This window comes from Embiotoca jacksoni, unplaced genomic scaffold (genome assembly GCF_022577435.1).
Source record: "Embiotoca jacksoni isolate LCO1_2020_lvr unplaced genomic scaffold, fEmbJac1.0.p SCAF_24, whole genome shotgun sequence".
NCBI lineage: Eukaryota > Metazoa > Chordata > Actinopteri > Embiotocidae > Embiotoca > Embiotoca jacksoni.
Window position 1 is genome coordinate 1,172,829 of NW_027185375.1, and position 16,419 is coordinate 1,189,247.

General features: G+C 40.5%; 2 protein-coding genes across 3 annotated transcripts; one reads left to right on the forward strand and one right to left on the reverse strand.

Annotated features, from left to right (window-relative positions):
* The first annotated feature begins 616 nt into the window (after window positions 1-616).
* On the forward strand, window positions 617-10,149 carry ripk3 (receptor-interacting serine-threonine kinase 3). 2 transcript variants are annotated; one of them, XM_069158949.1, is made up of 13 exons: window positions 617-662; window positions 2,037-2,200; window positions 2,276-2,444; window positions 2,629-2,784; window positions 3,488-3,633; window positions 3,943-3,992; window positions 4,714-4,872; window positions 5,136-5,218; window positions 5,355-5,418; window positions 6,171-6,235; window positions 7,437-7,488; window positions 7,630-7,799; window positions 8,086-10,149. In XM_069158949.1, the coding sequence occupies exons 2-13, from the start codon at window positions 2,043-2,045 to the stop codon at window positions 8,317-8,319; spliced, it is 1,506 nt and encodes a 501-aa protein (XP_069015050.1). In that variant the 5' UTR covers window positions 617-662; window positions 2,037-2,042; the 3' UTR covers window positions 8,320-10,149. The 2 variants fall into 2 exon arrangements, with proteins under 2 accessions (XP_069015050.1, XP_069015051.1); XM_069158950.1 differs by lacking the exon at window positions 617-662 and adding an exon at window positions 710-781.
* Window positions 10,150-11,724: 1,575 nt separating this feature from the next.
* LOC138203931 (cerebellin-1) lies at window positions 11,725-15,727 on the reverse strand. Its single transcript, XM_069158953.1, has 4 exons — window positions 15,620-15,727; window positions 13,750-14,481; window positions 13,001-13,120; window positions 11,725-12,328 (listed from the first exon to the last, which is right to left on the reverse strand). The coding sequence occupies exons 2-4, from the start codon at window positions 14,053-14,055 to the stop codon at window positions 12,131-12,133; spliced, it is 624 nt and encodes a 207-aa protein (XP_069015054.1). The 5' UTR covers window positions 14,056-14,481; window positions 15,620-15,727; the 3' UTR covers window positions 11,725-12,130.
* Window positions 15,728-16,419: the final 692 nt, after the last annotated feature.

Here is a 16,419-nt window from a genome sequence, read left to right on the forward strand (position 1 = left end):
TCCCCCACCATGCTTACCTGTGTCTCCCCTGTTTATGTATAGTTTTTCCTCCATTTTTCAGTTGCCAGGTTTGTTTTTGTTTTGTCAAGTATTCATGTTGTTCCAGTTTCTAGTCGGTTCTTCCCACTCATGTGATTTTTCATCTGTATCTTTAACCACAGGGGCATTTGTGGCATTTCCTCCCTATCTTTCGTGAACTTAACTATTAAATGAGGATCTTAAAACTGATTTTAATCTCAGCAAAACAAGAAAACTGCCTGCAATATTCTATTTTCTTTTAAAGCTTACTTTCTTTCCAATTGTTGACCAAACCAAAGATTTCTCATAAATTGAGGTATTTAGTGCTATACTCATGTTATACATCTCAAATTCAAGAATAACAGAATGTTTAAAATTATGAATTTGAAAAACAATGGCTGATGAACAGCCATTAAACCAGACAATGAGGAAACAGGTTAAATTAAAGTGGGCGAGTAGCCCAGGGACACAAGTCAAAACTAGATTTATGGGATGGATCTCTGCCTGCCACACTGTTTCACTTCTGCTTTCACTCAGAGCTGCCGTTGTGAGTAGAAAGTTACCGAATGAGAAGGAGGGATTTCACACTCTCGATTCTCGCTCGGTACGGTTGAATAATGAGGGAGAGGAGCAGATCCCTGAGGGTGAGTGGTTCGCTTTCTTTCAGGAAAATCACCTTAATGCTCTTCTCAGTGTTGTAAGAGACTCCAGTAGTGAGTTTGACTTCAAATCGTTGGACTTTGTTGTGGTTTCCTACTTTCATGTAAGTTTTTACTCCTATCTCACGTTTAAGAGATGTAAATTTGCTGTTTTAAGTTCCTGTGTTAAACTAAAGTAGAACTACAGTAGAACCAATTGTTTTTTTTTTTTTTAAATTTAAGTCTTAGCTTGTGGACACAATAGCAGGTAAATTTTACCTTACAGTATGTTACGAGCAACAACATAAGCTACTCTACAAGAATTGAATGCAACACAATGTCAAGATAAGTGTCACAAAGTTAATAATTATGGCAGGGCTATTGTATTTTTCTTTTTAGCAGGGGTTTCTATTATTTTGTCCACCCCTGGATTTTCTGTTGCGTGCTAAGGACGCTGAACAACAAAGAAGACGGTTTCCTGTTGGTGTGCACTTGTCTCTTTCAAGACTGCCACGTCATGAAAAGAATGAATCCAAGGGTAGATTTCAAAAGGGATCCCAGACAAACACTTCAAGGTCCTCTGAAGATACATTGGACCTTTTTTGATGAGCCACGGGAGACAGAAAAATTAAACATCGTCCTGAAAAACTAAGGTCCAGATAACAAGAGCTACATGAGACCTGCTGGTGAACACAGTGAAGCATTTAAAAGCTAACAAGGAAGTATTAAGGTGCGGTGTTGTTTCGGCTTTCTACAGGTGGCCAAAACATCGGTATTATTTTTGCTGTCGGAAATCTTATTTGTGCGTATTTGGAAATTGTGGAGATGAAGTGAAAGGAGACTGGAGGAGAACGATCACAACATGTGGTGGTTCCCGGTTGCTAAACCTCTATGCCTGAACTCTCACACAGGCTCAGTTATAGGGGAACACATTCTTCCTGATAAGGACGTGATTCAGAATTCATTCTTCCTCACGGAGAGTCTGCCAGGCTGTATCCAGTCTCGGCATAATCAACAACAACCTTGGACAGTTGGTTCATGAGGTCGGGGTGTCCCTATGGTACCTTTACCTCACCAGCTTCACGGAGTCAGAGGAGTCTCAGAGTATGACAGGCCTGAACAATTCAAAACAGGATTTAACTAACAATATTTATCCGTGTTTACTCACTAACATTTTTAGAATCGGACAAGATGTTAACTTCGGAAGATACCTTGAATTCAAGTCAGATCTGTGATCGTGAATTGATGTGGCTGTGTTGTTGACACCTGATCGTTGAGGTTTAAATCCCCAACCAAGTTTTGTTCCAATTTTCTCTGTTCTCATTCACTATTCACTCAACTGCGAGGGTTGTAACTGCCGTCGCCACCTTCTTCTTCCAGTGAACCATGGCACTGGTCAGCTGTTCCCCTCCAGTACTGATTAAAGACTCGACTGTGGAGAACTGGAATGTGATTGGCTCTGGTGGTTTTGGGCAAATCTACAAAGCCAGGCATCGCCAGTGGTGCTGCGATGTGGCCATTAAACTGCTTCATTACGACGACGGGTAAGTGTTTGCACTGTGTTTCTGTTAACTGGTAATAAAAGAGGAGTCACTCACAGGACAAACCAATACCCACAGATCCAGCTCGTCCTTGCTGCACGAAGTCGACATGATGCGTCAAGGAAGCAACCCACACGTCATTCAGGTCCTCGGGGTCTTCAAGGGTCGACCGCCTTCCTCTGCATCCTCAGCACAGCTCGGGCTCGTCATGGAGTTCATGGAGAAAGGATCACTGGCCTCCCTGCAGGTAAACTACATTCATGGTCCACCACTCTGGTTCAGGATGAAACATCTCATCAACCTTTTGATTAGGGGGCTCCAACCAGTAGCTCATGAGCTACCGGGTAGGTTTAGACACAAAACCGAGTCGGCTAGGTCTGTGGGACCATTGTGGTTTGGACCTTCATTGTAATTTGACCTTCCTCTGGTAGAACACCTTACAAGGACCCCCGCCCTGGCCGCTGGCCTTCAGACTGACTCACCAGGTGGCACTGGGGGTAAACTTCCTCCACAGTCTGTCCCCTCCGCTGCTCCACCTGGACCTGAAGCCCAGCAACGTACTGCTGGACTCCTTTCTTAATGCCAAGGTGGGTCAAAGGTGCAAAATTGCAAAATTCTCTCTTATTACAGCCTTTCACGTGCGAGTGTTTATTTTGTTTCCACAAACAACAACTTCATAGAAACTCTACCACTGCTGTGACTAAATTTTGAAAAAAACACTTGACCTCATAATCATGCTGAGCACCATCGCTGATCGCCCTTCAGAGGGGTTAATGTAAACAGGGTTTCCAGACGATAACCACAGCGAAGGAAACTGTGAGTAATCGTCTGGCAGGGCTAAACTAGTGAGCCACGCTTAATGTACAGGCAGATGGAATCACTTGGTTTTAACTTCGATAAATCTTACATTAAAACGCCTTATTTCAGTTTCTTCAAACTAATTTTAGGCCAGACTGTACATGGAGGCTTCTCGTGACTAACTCGTGTCTACTGGCAGCATGTTGGGTATTAATGAGGCATCTGTAAATTGTAGCTGGAGAAAATAACCTTGGTCACACTCTCCCCTTCTAAACTGCATGGGAAACATGGAAACTAAGGATTTGTCCCATAAAGTGCTGCGTAATTTTCTTCTTCTTTTTTTTTGACAATGGATTTTACAAAATTAGTCACACAAAAAGTATCACTCAGGAATTGGTATCTAAATCAAGTATTGAAACATTGTGAAAAACACAGGCATGTGTAACAATATGCCTGTTGCTAATTTTCTTCTCGATTACCCTCTCGTTCTAGCTTACGGATTTTGGCCTCGCCAAGTTTTACCAAAGCGTCTCGCGGGGTTCGAAGAAGAAAAGCGAAGAATGTGGAACGAGCAGCTACATGCCACCGGAGGCGTTTGACATGTCGTACACACCTTCGCGGGCCTCTGACATCTACAGGTAGGCGAGTTTTATTGGTCAAACAATAATTTATAACAACACTTCTATGTTCTTTTGTAGTTTTACTCTAAAACATATAAAGGAAACAGAGTAGAAGCATTTAAACATTTCAACTTCCAGGTACCAGGTGTGACTTCCTCAGTTGAAAAAAATGGATGCACACCTTCCTCTGGGCTCTATGTATTCGGACACAGCTTGTATTGTTGTTATTGATGTGATAAGGAATCAGATGAAAACAAACTGCAAGCCAAGCACGAATAATTAAAATAACTAGTGATCCTATCATGTAATTCTCTGTCTCTGTTTCAGCTATGGTATACTGCTGTGGTCCATTGTCACAGGGAAACCACCATACCCAAGTGAGTATCTCTTTACCCTGCCTGTAATAGCCTCGCTCTCCTTCTTTAATAACCCCAAACAACTTTTAAAAATTCTACAGTCAGTTTAATCCTACATTAAGTGAGTTTTTTGGAAACAGAACTGACATATTGTCACTATGTTAAGGTTATATGGTGAACCTTTTAGTAAACATCTACCAATTCAAATTTGCTACATCATTGGATGGCATGTTTGGCACACTCTCCTTTTAGCTCTTTTGTGGTGTCATGCATCCCCCGAAGGAATTATTCGTTTTTCCGGCTGCCTAATGCTGCGCTATGTTCACGAGTTTGTTGCTAACTTTGATGCTGAGCAGGTTGTGTACACTCGGCTTTTTAATGCTTATTTGCCGAAAACCACAGCCTCAGTGAGTGATGGGAGTGTTACAGTAGAGTAAAGTTAGGGTCCAGCAAAACAATGAGCTGAAAGGTGCCAAAATGCTGCACAGAGCTCAAGGGAAGTGCAAAGATGAAGGAAATTTCTCACGTCAACTCACTTCAAGTGACATTTTTCAAACTCATGGGCATTTAATCCTATGTAAACAGAAAGAGATTTGTCAAAGCATCTTAAATCTGAAGAAATATCTGGAAAAAAAGCTTCAGCGGCGACCCTTCAAATATTCAAGTATTTCAACCTGACATAGAAAAGTTCCGCATGTTTAAAACAGCTCTGACACTATTTTCAACCCTTCCTCAACTGCAGATGCAAAGACCACATTGGTGCGGCTTCGCATCCCGGAGGGGGACCGTCCGTCGCTGGAAAAGATCAGGTGTCAGGCAGGAGTGGCAGGATTGACAACGCTCATGGAGCTCATGAAAAGATGCTGGGAGGAAAACCCCAACCAAAGGCCTTCCTCCATTGGTAAGAAAGCAACCTCATTTACCATGAAAACCGCCCACCTGGAATCAGAGAAGCGCTTAAATGTCAATAATGATCATGTGCGGGTGGTGTCGTTTAGTGAGTCGGTCAAAAATATGGACAGATATGTCAACAGCTATTTGGATTTACATTTTGTAAATTCAAGGGCCATTTACAAAAATATTTACTAAGATTTTACTATCGACTGTACATTGGCATTGTAGCTGCGAGCCAGTCGATCCAAACCCTTTTTATGTTGTTTGTAGACTGCACAACTGTGACAGAAGAACTGCATAAGATGCACAAACATGCCATTCTTGACGCTGTCCATGAGGTGCTGAAGATACTGGTAAGGACCGCAATTCGTCACAGACACTCAAGTAATGCTGAGATGTTGTCAAAATTTTGACATACGCTCAGCATATTCATATTTCTTTTCTAAATTTACGCAATAGCCTGTGTCATTCTTTCTCTTCCCCTTACAGGACCAAAAAGAGGAAGATCGAATAGTGGAGCAAGTTCCGAGGCTTTCTATCACTCAGACTTCAGGTCTGTTTTATATATGTATAAGTATATAATTGTATTGTATTTGATTGTTGGTTTTTTTTTACACTTTTTATGATTTCTCTGTCCAAAGGATAGCAAAATGCAGCTGCCAACACATATAGAGCTCACCAATTAAGATGTTATATATCTTGTTTGTTTAATCTGTATCGATCTTCTAATCTAACTCTCGGCGAGAAAGCAATTTAAAAACATTTCCCATAATGATTAGATGAGAAGTTCAAGCCTACATTAGAGTTTTATTTTAAGATAACCGTTTTAGCTTAGCTAAAATGGAAACAGATAACCTGCCTCTGTTCAAAGTTCAAATATTATCCCCACCACCTCCTTTAAATCAAATTGATTAACATGCTTTCTCTTTTGTTTGATCACACCAGCTGTTTCCCCCTGTCTTTATGCTAAGCTAAGCTAACCTCCTGTTCACTGTAGCCTCATATTCAGTGCAATCTTGGCAAGAATGAGCCAATCTCTCCCTTTATGTCTGTGACTCCTGTGTTCTTTTAGTAGTGTGGTGTTGTAAGGTTTGTAATGTATTTTCTGTTGTGTGTTAAACAGAAGAAAAAAATCCCTCAAAAACATGAAAAAAAAAAGTCTAATTACTTGCTTTTCTGAAACTAAAGGTCTTTTAATGTGATGAAGAAGCTTGACTGAGTCAGTTAAAAAGATTAGAATTGCTGTCACAGGTCTAAATTTACAGCACCAGTTTTCACTTTTATACGTTGTTGTGTTTTTTACAGTGGGTGCCAGAGTTGAAGCAGTGAACAATTGTGACAATGTGCTGACGGGAGGCCCGCCGGTCCAGGTGAGATTGTCACAATTCTGCCCGAGAGTGACCTTCACTTGTCTTCATTACTCATTGTTGACATTATTGCTCTTTTAACTCAAGAAAACCTTTAAATCAATGACTCACAATGTGGTTTGATTTCTTTGCCACAAATTAGTCAATGCTGCAGTGTCTCCACTGAAAATATGTGTCTTTGCTGCAGTGGGGAAATATCACATGCATCACTTCCTGCTTTACCAGGGGGTTTTTCAGCATTCACCATTTCAGTATTTTCACACAGGAAATGTAGAAGCCTGAATAAAGTGCGTAATGTTTGGATCAAGAATGGATGGATCGGTGATAGGCTGTCACTTTGAGTTGTATGACCTAAATAGTTGTTAAGCCACTTACAGTGCTGTCTCGGCATTTTTACTCAGACTCTGAACAGTTCCCACATCCTCATATGATCGTGGGCCATAATTGGACTGATCTTTAACCCTGTTAACCCACTTTTTATGTCTGAATCTCTCCAAATGGCATTTTCGTTGTAAATGCCTGTACTTACCCTGAGGAAACCATGTGTAAAATATACATTTTTGTGGCATTGTTGTCAGATTTAAATCTGTCTCAGTCCCAGCTACATTCATCTGTGGAAATCTGTTCGCAAAAAAAATGTTCTGCGCAAATAAGAACCTTCAACTTCAGTCGTTAAATACGTTCAGCAGCACCGGCAGTGATTGACAGTGTTATGTTTCAAAGTAGACCAAACTCATGCTTGTACTACATACAGTTGTAGAACAGCTTTCAGTTTACTTTTCCTTGACGAGGCATTTTAGGAAAATTTTGCTGGAATGTTCAGGGGTTAACATCTCTTGCTGAATAATGTATAGTTTTCACGGAAATCTTATCATCAGCCTTTTGAACATTCAACATGTTGAATGAAGGCAGTCGGAGAAAAAGTTGTTTGACTGGTTAGTTGAGGAATAGATCAACATTTTGGGTAGTGTGCGATCGATTCCACTCTCAAGCTTACAAAAGGTAACAAAAATGTGTCTACCATCACCTCTTAAGCCAACTCTTCAACACATTATATCTCGTTTATTCAATCAATACAAAAAAAGAAGTGAAAAAATGAGCATTTTCCTAATTTTGGTCTTAAAGGAGAATTGAAGCAACACCAGCAGGAGTTGTCATGTCGGCTGGGCCACATTTACAAAACATGTACTTTCTTTTGTTACAGGAAGTGGCTGGTGGTTGGCCTGCAAGAGATACTGACAAAGCAAGACTCAGAGGTAAGAGTGAAGTTGATTCTGAAGCATCACGGAAACCGCGAACGTAGGATGGAAACCTTTTCTTTCTTTTAGATCCTTATGTCAGACAGACAAATCACCCACCATGTCTTGAGGTTTTCAGATAAATGTGTTTCCTTTCAGATTCAACTTCACCTCGAAGATCAAATAGGTGTCACGTTGACCAGGCCAGCTCATCAACGGACTACAAAGTCAAGCCTTCCTCTGTTCATCCCATTCAGTCATCGCCTCCTTTGACTGGAAGAACGTGTCAAGGGAGCTCAATAAAAAAACAACTACTCCCACAGTGCCAGGTGGGTTTTTTCCACAATCATTGGGTTGACGTAATTTAGTCAATGTTGTTGTAGAAATTGAGCAAAAAATACATAGGCCTTCTAAAGCTGAATACTTAACATTTGTCCAGCTGAAAGAACTAAAAATAGCTTCTTGAATTAGCCACTGTAGCGTTGACATTATTGTTTAAATATGGGACAGACTTTTGAAAAGTCTCACATTATGTGTAATATACTGGTTTCAGTTGGGCACAGAACAGCGACTCCGGACTAAAATTGCTTTGGTTTTCCTCTCTTTTCTCCGCAGCGTCAGTTTTCCAACCCCGACACCAAACCTGCAAGTGGCGTCAACATCCACCTCAGCAACGTGACCGGATTTCAGCATGGCAACAACAACGTCATGCACATCTACGCCAACAACCCCTTGGAGAGGAGGCGGCACCCGACAGCGCCGCCTACCGTCAACCATCCCAATGCCGTACTGAGGCTGCAAGGACGTGACAGGAGGAGTTGGCCGAGCTCACATGGAGCTTCTCCTTAATTTTCTTTAAGAGTTCTCTTTATTTGGATTAACCTACGTTTAAACATCATGTTGAAAAGATGTAAAAGCTTGGCTAAATTGCTTTTATGGTTTCATTTTTCATCTTTTTGCTTTTTATTTTGTTTAAATCTGGGCAGGATTCAGATTTGTGTTTTTGTTTTTTGTTTTTTAACAGTCTTAATTTATTCTGCTTCTTTAGTTCCACAATTTGACACCAGTGAAATGAACCTGACACCTCCCTTTTTGCCCTGTCAGCATTATAAACATGAGCCAAGTCTGGTCATATGGTTTTTGCTTTTTCACCAATTGTGGCCAACAAATAGCCACAGCCGCCGTGCCAACTCTCCGTAAGGTGCCAAAAATCGCCTTAACAACAGATTGACTATTAATCAGAGCAGGTCAATGTATATATATATATATATGGTTTGTTTTAATCCTAAAGGCTAGATGAAGAATGACAGAAACTCTTCTTCCTGATATGGGAATCTCCACACCTTTGGTATGTCATTGGAGGTTAAAACAGACATGAAGAATATGATCCATTTACCATAACTTGCTCTGAAATATTTCAAAATATTCTGTGTATATACAGTACATGTTTTTGAAAAGTACCAAATCCAGTTTTTTGTACTAACTGCATTGATTTTTTTTTTTTTAACTTGTCCTTTTTTGGGCATCACGTGCAGCCAAGTAAACGTAAAAAAATTTCAAAGGGATTTTCTAAAACTATCAAACACGAGGTTGAATTTTAACACAAGTGTGCATTAAATGACATGTTGGATTTGAAGATTTCACTCGGTAGAAGCCTAATGTAGCTTCAATGATGTGTTGGAACAATCATGTGAAATATTTGTGATATTGCTTTTGCATAAGACGTTTGATTTTTAGAGGATAGGTTTGATTTGAACACAAATCTCAGGAAACAAACAACAATATGTATTTGTTTGTCTAAATGTTGGTTGCAGGCCACAAATATGTCATTTCTATAGCTTATTGTAGTCTTTAGCAAAAGTTACTCGGGGCTAATTACTGTTTTTGTTGAGGACTATTTTCAGTCGCGGATGAACATGGACTTGGTGCTTTAGTGACTATTTACAGCAGCAGGATGATGTACAGTAGTACGATTGACTCAGTGATATTTAAAATATCGCCAGACCCATGTTAACAACCAGGTGATTGTTGTAGTGAAAGACTTATTGTTTACAATGATACAGACTGATAACTTCTGCATTTGTACTCAGATTTTGTTGGTGTTATATTTATTTTACACTTTTTATGTTTTGTGGTCCAGTTGTAAATTCTCAAAAAGTTCTCATGCCAGACACCAAAATTTGAACAAGCGTTTTTTGAGTTGGGATTTCAAGAGTTGAATATCCCCAAGCTGCAACAAATAATTGATTAGTTGTCCACCAGAAAATGAATGTGAAACTGTTCTTAAAAAAAAGAGATAAATGTTTTTAAAGCAAAATTGTCAAACATTCGTCAGTTTTTGCCTCTTAAATATGAGAATTTGCTCCTTTTATCTGTTACATTGACATCTTAAAATGGAAAAAAAAATCTACTGTGATTGAAGAATATCACTGAGTTCCTATAAATTGTTCATAATTAGAGGAACCAACCATAAGAAAATGTATCTACAATTTATTTGATTAATCAAAAATTCTTCTCAAATGAGAGAATTGATTTAGATTTTCTTCTCGTTTAAAGGTCACTACCAATTGTAGTAATTGAGAGGTATTTATGTGTGCTGTTTTTTTTTGGTGGTTGTTTTTTTATAAAGGCCCAAAGAAAACAAAGAAATATGTAAATAAAATATAAGATTCACTCTCCTTCTCTCAAATTATTTCAATCCTTAGGATTCCTTTTTTTTGTTGAATGTTATTTAATTGTGTTTGTGCTTCTCCTCTGTCACTAATGTGAACAGGAACTTTCTTTTTGTTGTTTGTTGATGAACTCTGTCTGTAGGTGTCACTCATGTATCTCTTTATGTTCAGTAATGGCATCTCTTACTGACTTCTAGCTGTGTAATACATCACTTCCAGTTTACCAGGGAACTTTTTTTCCCACAACAAGAAAGAAGTTTTAAGGATAGTAAAAAACAAAAACATCATTGGCTGAATTATAATCGTTTTATAAGAGAAAATAATCTATAGGAACATTAACTGATGTGAAAAACATTACTTGTTAAGAGTTACATTTATTTAATTACTTGATAATAATGATAATGAGTTCTCTGAAGTTCACTGTGATAGTTTTTGACATTGAACAGCCTTGTTTGTTTGTTGTTTACAGCTTTGGGAACCAAAGTCTTGACTTCACATTGTTCTGTTCTCCAGACACGAGTCTCTAAAGTGCTAACACAGGCCTCCGCTGTGCACCGGGAAGTTGACACTAATCGGTTGTGACGGTCCAGTGTGAACTCAGCAGGCTTCTGGCACCGGTTCCCTTCTCCGCTGCCAATCCTCCATCTGCCACCGGATACACCGCAGAGACACGCACGGGCGCTGTGCGTCAGCCGGGACGAATTCCAGACGCCAATGTATGTATACTTTAAGTTTGTTTTTGCAACAAAATTGCAATTGTAATGATTGAAAGCCATTTCTATATAATTCTGCATGTGAACAGCATTCATAATTTTGTATGAGCATTTTTTAGTCAAAATGTTGCAGTGAAAGTCATCTGTTTCCCTCAAATACACCCAAACAGCGGGGATGCTGTTTATGCTGTACTATTTTCAGAACAACCGTCTGTCTGCATGGAGCAGTTTAAAGAGCATGAAGCCTAATAGAGGTGGTGTGGAGCCCACAACGGTGTCAGCATTTAATCAAGGACGCATGATATAAAACAAGTAAAGTGTGATGATAATAATGAAGTGATTGACTCAATGCATACTTTTTCTCAGAGTCTGTCAGTCAAATCTTAAAACACATTAAAATGATACACATATTTTTCAGTTTCAGACCTTCCAAAGACCATGTCCGTCATGAATAGACATCCAAAAGTCTGCTTAGAAAATCAAGAGAAAAAGACACTGCAGAACCTGCCTGAACAATCGTCAAATTTAAGTTTCCTTCAAGTATAAAACGAATACACCAACAGTTGTCAGGGCATTTTGTGGTACACTGCAAACAGGGACTGGTAATTGCTAATTCGGCATACTTTGAATGGAGCCAATTTACTGAAGTAAGCGAACATTTTTAAAAACGTAGTACAAGCTAACCCAGTTGACCAACCATTGTACTTCTTGTTTACAGCCCCCAAAGCTCTCACAATAAGGGCCATGTTTAACTGATTAATAGATAAATAGTTAGATAAATATGAAGACGGAGTTGTTAGGAGGATCCAATTTTTCAAGTTATAGATAGATAGATAGATAGATAGATCGATAGACAGATGAAGACAATAGACACAGTAGTTTTCTTTATTGCCACAAACGTTTGCATCTTCGTATTTCATGCACTGAAGGAAAAATCACAAACAATAGACAAGTCGACACCTGGTGTAAGCTAGCACAGACGACACATTACAGTCTGCTTGTCAGACAACAGACAGTGAGCCATAGACGGTCAGTGGAAATGGAAGTTACACTCAGGATTATTTGGTGCAAAATGAATTCACCCACTCATCGTGTGATTCACATAAAGATGCATCAAAGCAGTTTGATGCTGATCCCAACATCGGCGTGTATCCATTGCTACGTTCTCCTTTATGTAAAGGGCTTTCAAGTAACCAAACAATCTTTATTTTACACCTACTCCGCAACTCAATAGCTGTGACTACCATCTCCCTCTGAATCCTGCCTCAACCAACCCTACAAGGGGAACACCAGAAACCCAGAGAAAGTGGAGTACTTCCAGCCTCCCATCAGGTTCCCCCTCTCCAGTTTGAGGTAAGTCTTGTCGCCTCTCTCCATCATCACCAGCCCGGCGTTGGTGGCAGCTTCCCTGGTCACGTCCTGGTCGCCAGCGAAGGCCGAGATCACAGGCCAGCCGTTTAGAACCAAACTCACCTGGGAAGGATGGGATAGATTAAGAAGGGAAAGTTGAGACATCGCAGAGCATGCGCAGGGAGGCGGTGGGTCAGAGGTCATGAATCACATCGGTGTTGGTGTTGCTGGATTCCCTCAAGTGCTTCTGTAAGGCGGTTAGCTTAGCTTAGCACAAAGACTAGAAGGAGGCTGGGCTCAGTCTAAAATTTAAAAAAAAAACAATTCTGCAAATTAGCTTTTTCCAGCATGCCTTCTTCCTTCGTAACTTTTTGAGATTCAGACGACCAAATTAAATAGGTCTAAGAGATGGGCCGAAATACGATTTATTTTTTAAGAAAACATGCGGTTTTGTAGCATTTTTGAGAAAGACAAAAAACTATAGCCTACGTGAAATGGGCTATGAGTTAAAAGCATAAGTGCACGAGGTGGGAAGGCGATATATCTAAGTATCTAAGTATTTAAGCAAGCTGAAATCTCCTTTAATTATCCAGCTGTAGTTGACTTATTCTGCAACTCTTGGTTTCGACTGAGTTATGACTAATTTTAGACAGAGCCGAGCTATCTCTTCCAACATGTCTGCAGGCTTTATGCTATAGGCTAAGCTAACTGGCTATATACAAACCTGAAAGTAGCATCAACTCTCTAATTCTCCTTCAGAAATGTCCAACTATTCTGTTAAGCTGTTGGTCTTACTTGGATTGTCTGCCGGTTGTAAACTTTCACAACGTGAAAGCTGAAACTGTAGACTCCTTTTCTGGGTGCCACAAAAACACTCCTGGCTGGGTCAAAATGGCTGCCGACGTTCACTAAGATCTAAAAGGAAAAGGAGACGAAGAAATTCAACCAGCCTCTGATTCAAGCAATTAATATTCCACAATATTTTTCAATATTTAATCAAAAATCAAGGAATACAAAGAACTTTAGTGACACTTGTTGAGCCACCGTTTTGTTAATTTGTCATCACTTATTCAATTTTTGCCCGTCTGTTGGTCAGTCAGTCCAACGGGCTCAAACATCTTACAATTAAATCTTTGTTTCTTTTGAGAATGAACTCTGTGGACTTTGGTGAACCCCTAACCTTTCATTTTACATCCACTTTGCACAGAACTTGGTGCAGCCATTTCTGGAGCCTGGAGGACGAATCCCATTGATTTTGGTGGTTTTCCTCTACAGCTATCATGTCGATAAAATGTGCGGTTTATAACAGAGATTTGACTCCCCGTCAGGATCAATCTTAATAAATGTGTCCAATTATTTGGTTTGTGACCAATTCCCTGCAAAAACAATTGACGTGTCAGCCTCAGCTATATTTGCTCAGGTAGCACTTTGCTCTGAACTACAATTTCCCTTCAACTTGTTAGAAATCCATTTGTAACTGAAAAAAAACAAAAAAAACACCAAAGACAACAGGTTCATTGTCAAAACACACTACTGAAACCCACCTGGTCAAAGTAGATGGTCATGGTGCGGTTGCTCATCTCCGAGGGTTCGTGGTTGGTGTTCCTGATGGCCGAAAATGCCACCCGACCAGTTCCCGACCTCACCGACATGCCCAGAGCGTTGCCCGACGGCTCCGCGGACGGCGTGGAGTCGCACACCACCAAACACTTTCCCTCCAACACGATCGGCTCCGTGTCATTCTGGCAACTGACCTCCGAGGGCCCCCGTTGCACGAGCAGCAGCAAACCAAGGAAAAAGACTGAGCGGGGGGCTATGAAGGGTTTAGCGGAAGAAAACGGACAGGACATAGTTCCGAACTTTCCGTGTTTCTGGTCTTTTTGTTTGTGTTTTTTTTTTACTCCAGAACGGCCACCGGCGGCTCTTCAGCGAGAACGTGTCGTCTTGGAGCTCAACTCACTTGCGCAACAAGGTCATGATCTCACCTGGAAAGAAAACACCGACCAGGAGTTTCTCTCCTCTCACGGGACGTTGAGTGATGCAGGTAATCCTCGACTAAGGGTTCTGCCAACGCTGGCTGGACTTGGACTCTCTCTGGTGAGTACTATTAGTTGGCACCACGATGGCGGCTTCCCATAACAGCAGACAGGAAGACCATATACGGGCAGTATAGGTGGAGGTATCCAGATCCACACACCGCAACGGGAATGGCCGTCAGCCAACTGGGCGCAGACACAGAAATCCAAATTGGTTTGGACACTTTCGAGGCTTCAGGCCTGTGAATCAATAAATCACATGACGTGAATTTGCCCGTGAAAAATTAGCGTAAAACTTGCATATTCTGCACGCATGAAAACAATGACATGAATGGAGATTTTTAGAGACTTTTTGATTTATACGAAAGAGTTTTAACAAGATAAACCAAATTTGCAGGCAGTCATACAAAATATGAATTCTTTTTAAGATTGACATTCAATTTTCTTGCTTTTATGAGAAAAAAATGATTTAATCAAAAACCCCAAGAATACACAAAACTGACCCCCCCAAAAAATTACACCACAGAAAGTTTCTGCTGCTTCCCTATATTCACCAAACATTTTGTGTCTCTCTTGTCCTGTGCTTGAAGCTGTTTTTGGTCTGCTTGTGTATAAGTCCATCAATCAGTCAATCAATCAATCAATCAATTAATCAATCAATCAATCAATCACAATATATACCAAGTTCACAAAACGTCATTACCATCATTCAATTTTGTGTTTTTATGTTTGAAAAACAATATAAGAACTGGAAAGAGGTTCAAAAGCCACCCGAATGGCTGAATACAGCCCAGAAAAGTGGTGCTACATATCAAAGTTAAAAAACTGTCAAACCCACAATGCTATGAATATAATAAAAAAAAAAAAGTTCCAATCAGCTAAGACTAAGGAAACTGTGAAAATTAAGCTGCCATGTTAAAGAACAAACTGAGTGATGAGGTAATGCTTTGGCCAGGAAGAAGCCCGCGTGTGTGATGCCAGCTGGACTCAGGAGGAGGGAGGGGGGCAGTGGACTGTCACAATCCCACCACCGAGAGGCCATCTGTGGGTAAACACTCCCACAATTTCACCTCGTGCACCTTTTCTAATTTGATCCCACTCTCTGCACTTGCATTCCTTTCCACGAAAAAAAAAGCCCATGAACGCTCGCCACAAAAACACAGCAAAGCAATCTGCCATTCTGTCGAGTTCACACCGAAGTTCAGACGACAGTTTGATAAATGATAAAACGTTTTAAAATGGAGCGACATTTTCTACTGTGCAACCGGAAGAGTTTTTTGTTAGATTAATCCACGTCAGTCCCCAACGACACAGCTGACAAAAAAGAAAAAATACAAGCACATTGAATCATGCAAACGAAGGCCAGATCTTCACCCACCTCTCTCCTGAAGCGTTCGCAGCAACACACAGAAACCAGCTTGCTTAAGTAAAGTTTAAGCATCCCAAGAACCCGGTTCCCCCGTTACGTTCAGCTTTATCTACTGCTCCTCTCCCTCTCTTTTCCCCATCTCTCTCTCTCTCTCTCTCTCCCTCTCTCTCCCTCCCTCTTCCAGGGAACCCCTGTGTTCGAGCAGACGTTTAATCACATCACAAGCATTGCCATCCTTCTGCTCTCACGGCTCCTCGACCCCCTACTGTACCAGTCCCCCCCCCCCCTTCTCATCCTCCCCTTCACCTCAGATGTCAACGAAGAAGATGATGGAAATGAAATATTTCCTCATAAAACTGCCATATATCCTTTCTGTGCTAGAAAAGAAATTGCCTTTTTTTTTTTTTTTGTAAGTGAACGACTTATAGCTAACAGTACAAGCAGTGATGTAATGTTGATTTTGTATTTCAACTTTTTAACTCTTTTACCAGATTTTTTTTTTCCCCCCCAATGGTACTCTTGAAAAGGGTTGAAATCATAGAATGTATATAAAAGTGGACGTGGCTTCCGGCTCTGAAAAATGAGGCCAATGTAGAAGTGCTTTAAGCTGCAATACCACCGGGTGCCACTAGAGGTTTGGCTCCAAAAGGCCTCTGGCTCCATAGACTCCCATTCAACTAGTCTCATTAAATTCTCAGTCAAAAAAATTTATCCACGAGTTATCTTGGTGTTGTTAGCTAAAGTCACTCCTTCTTATTAGTTTTCTGGCGGTCCATCTGAAAATAATCACTTCATTAATGATAAAATAT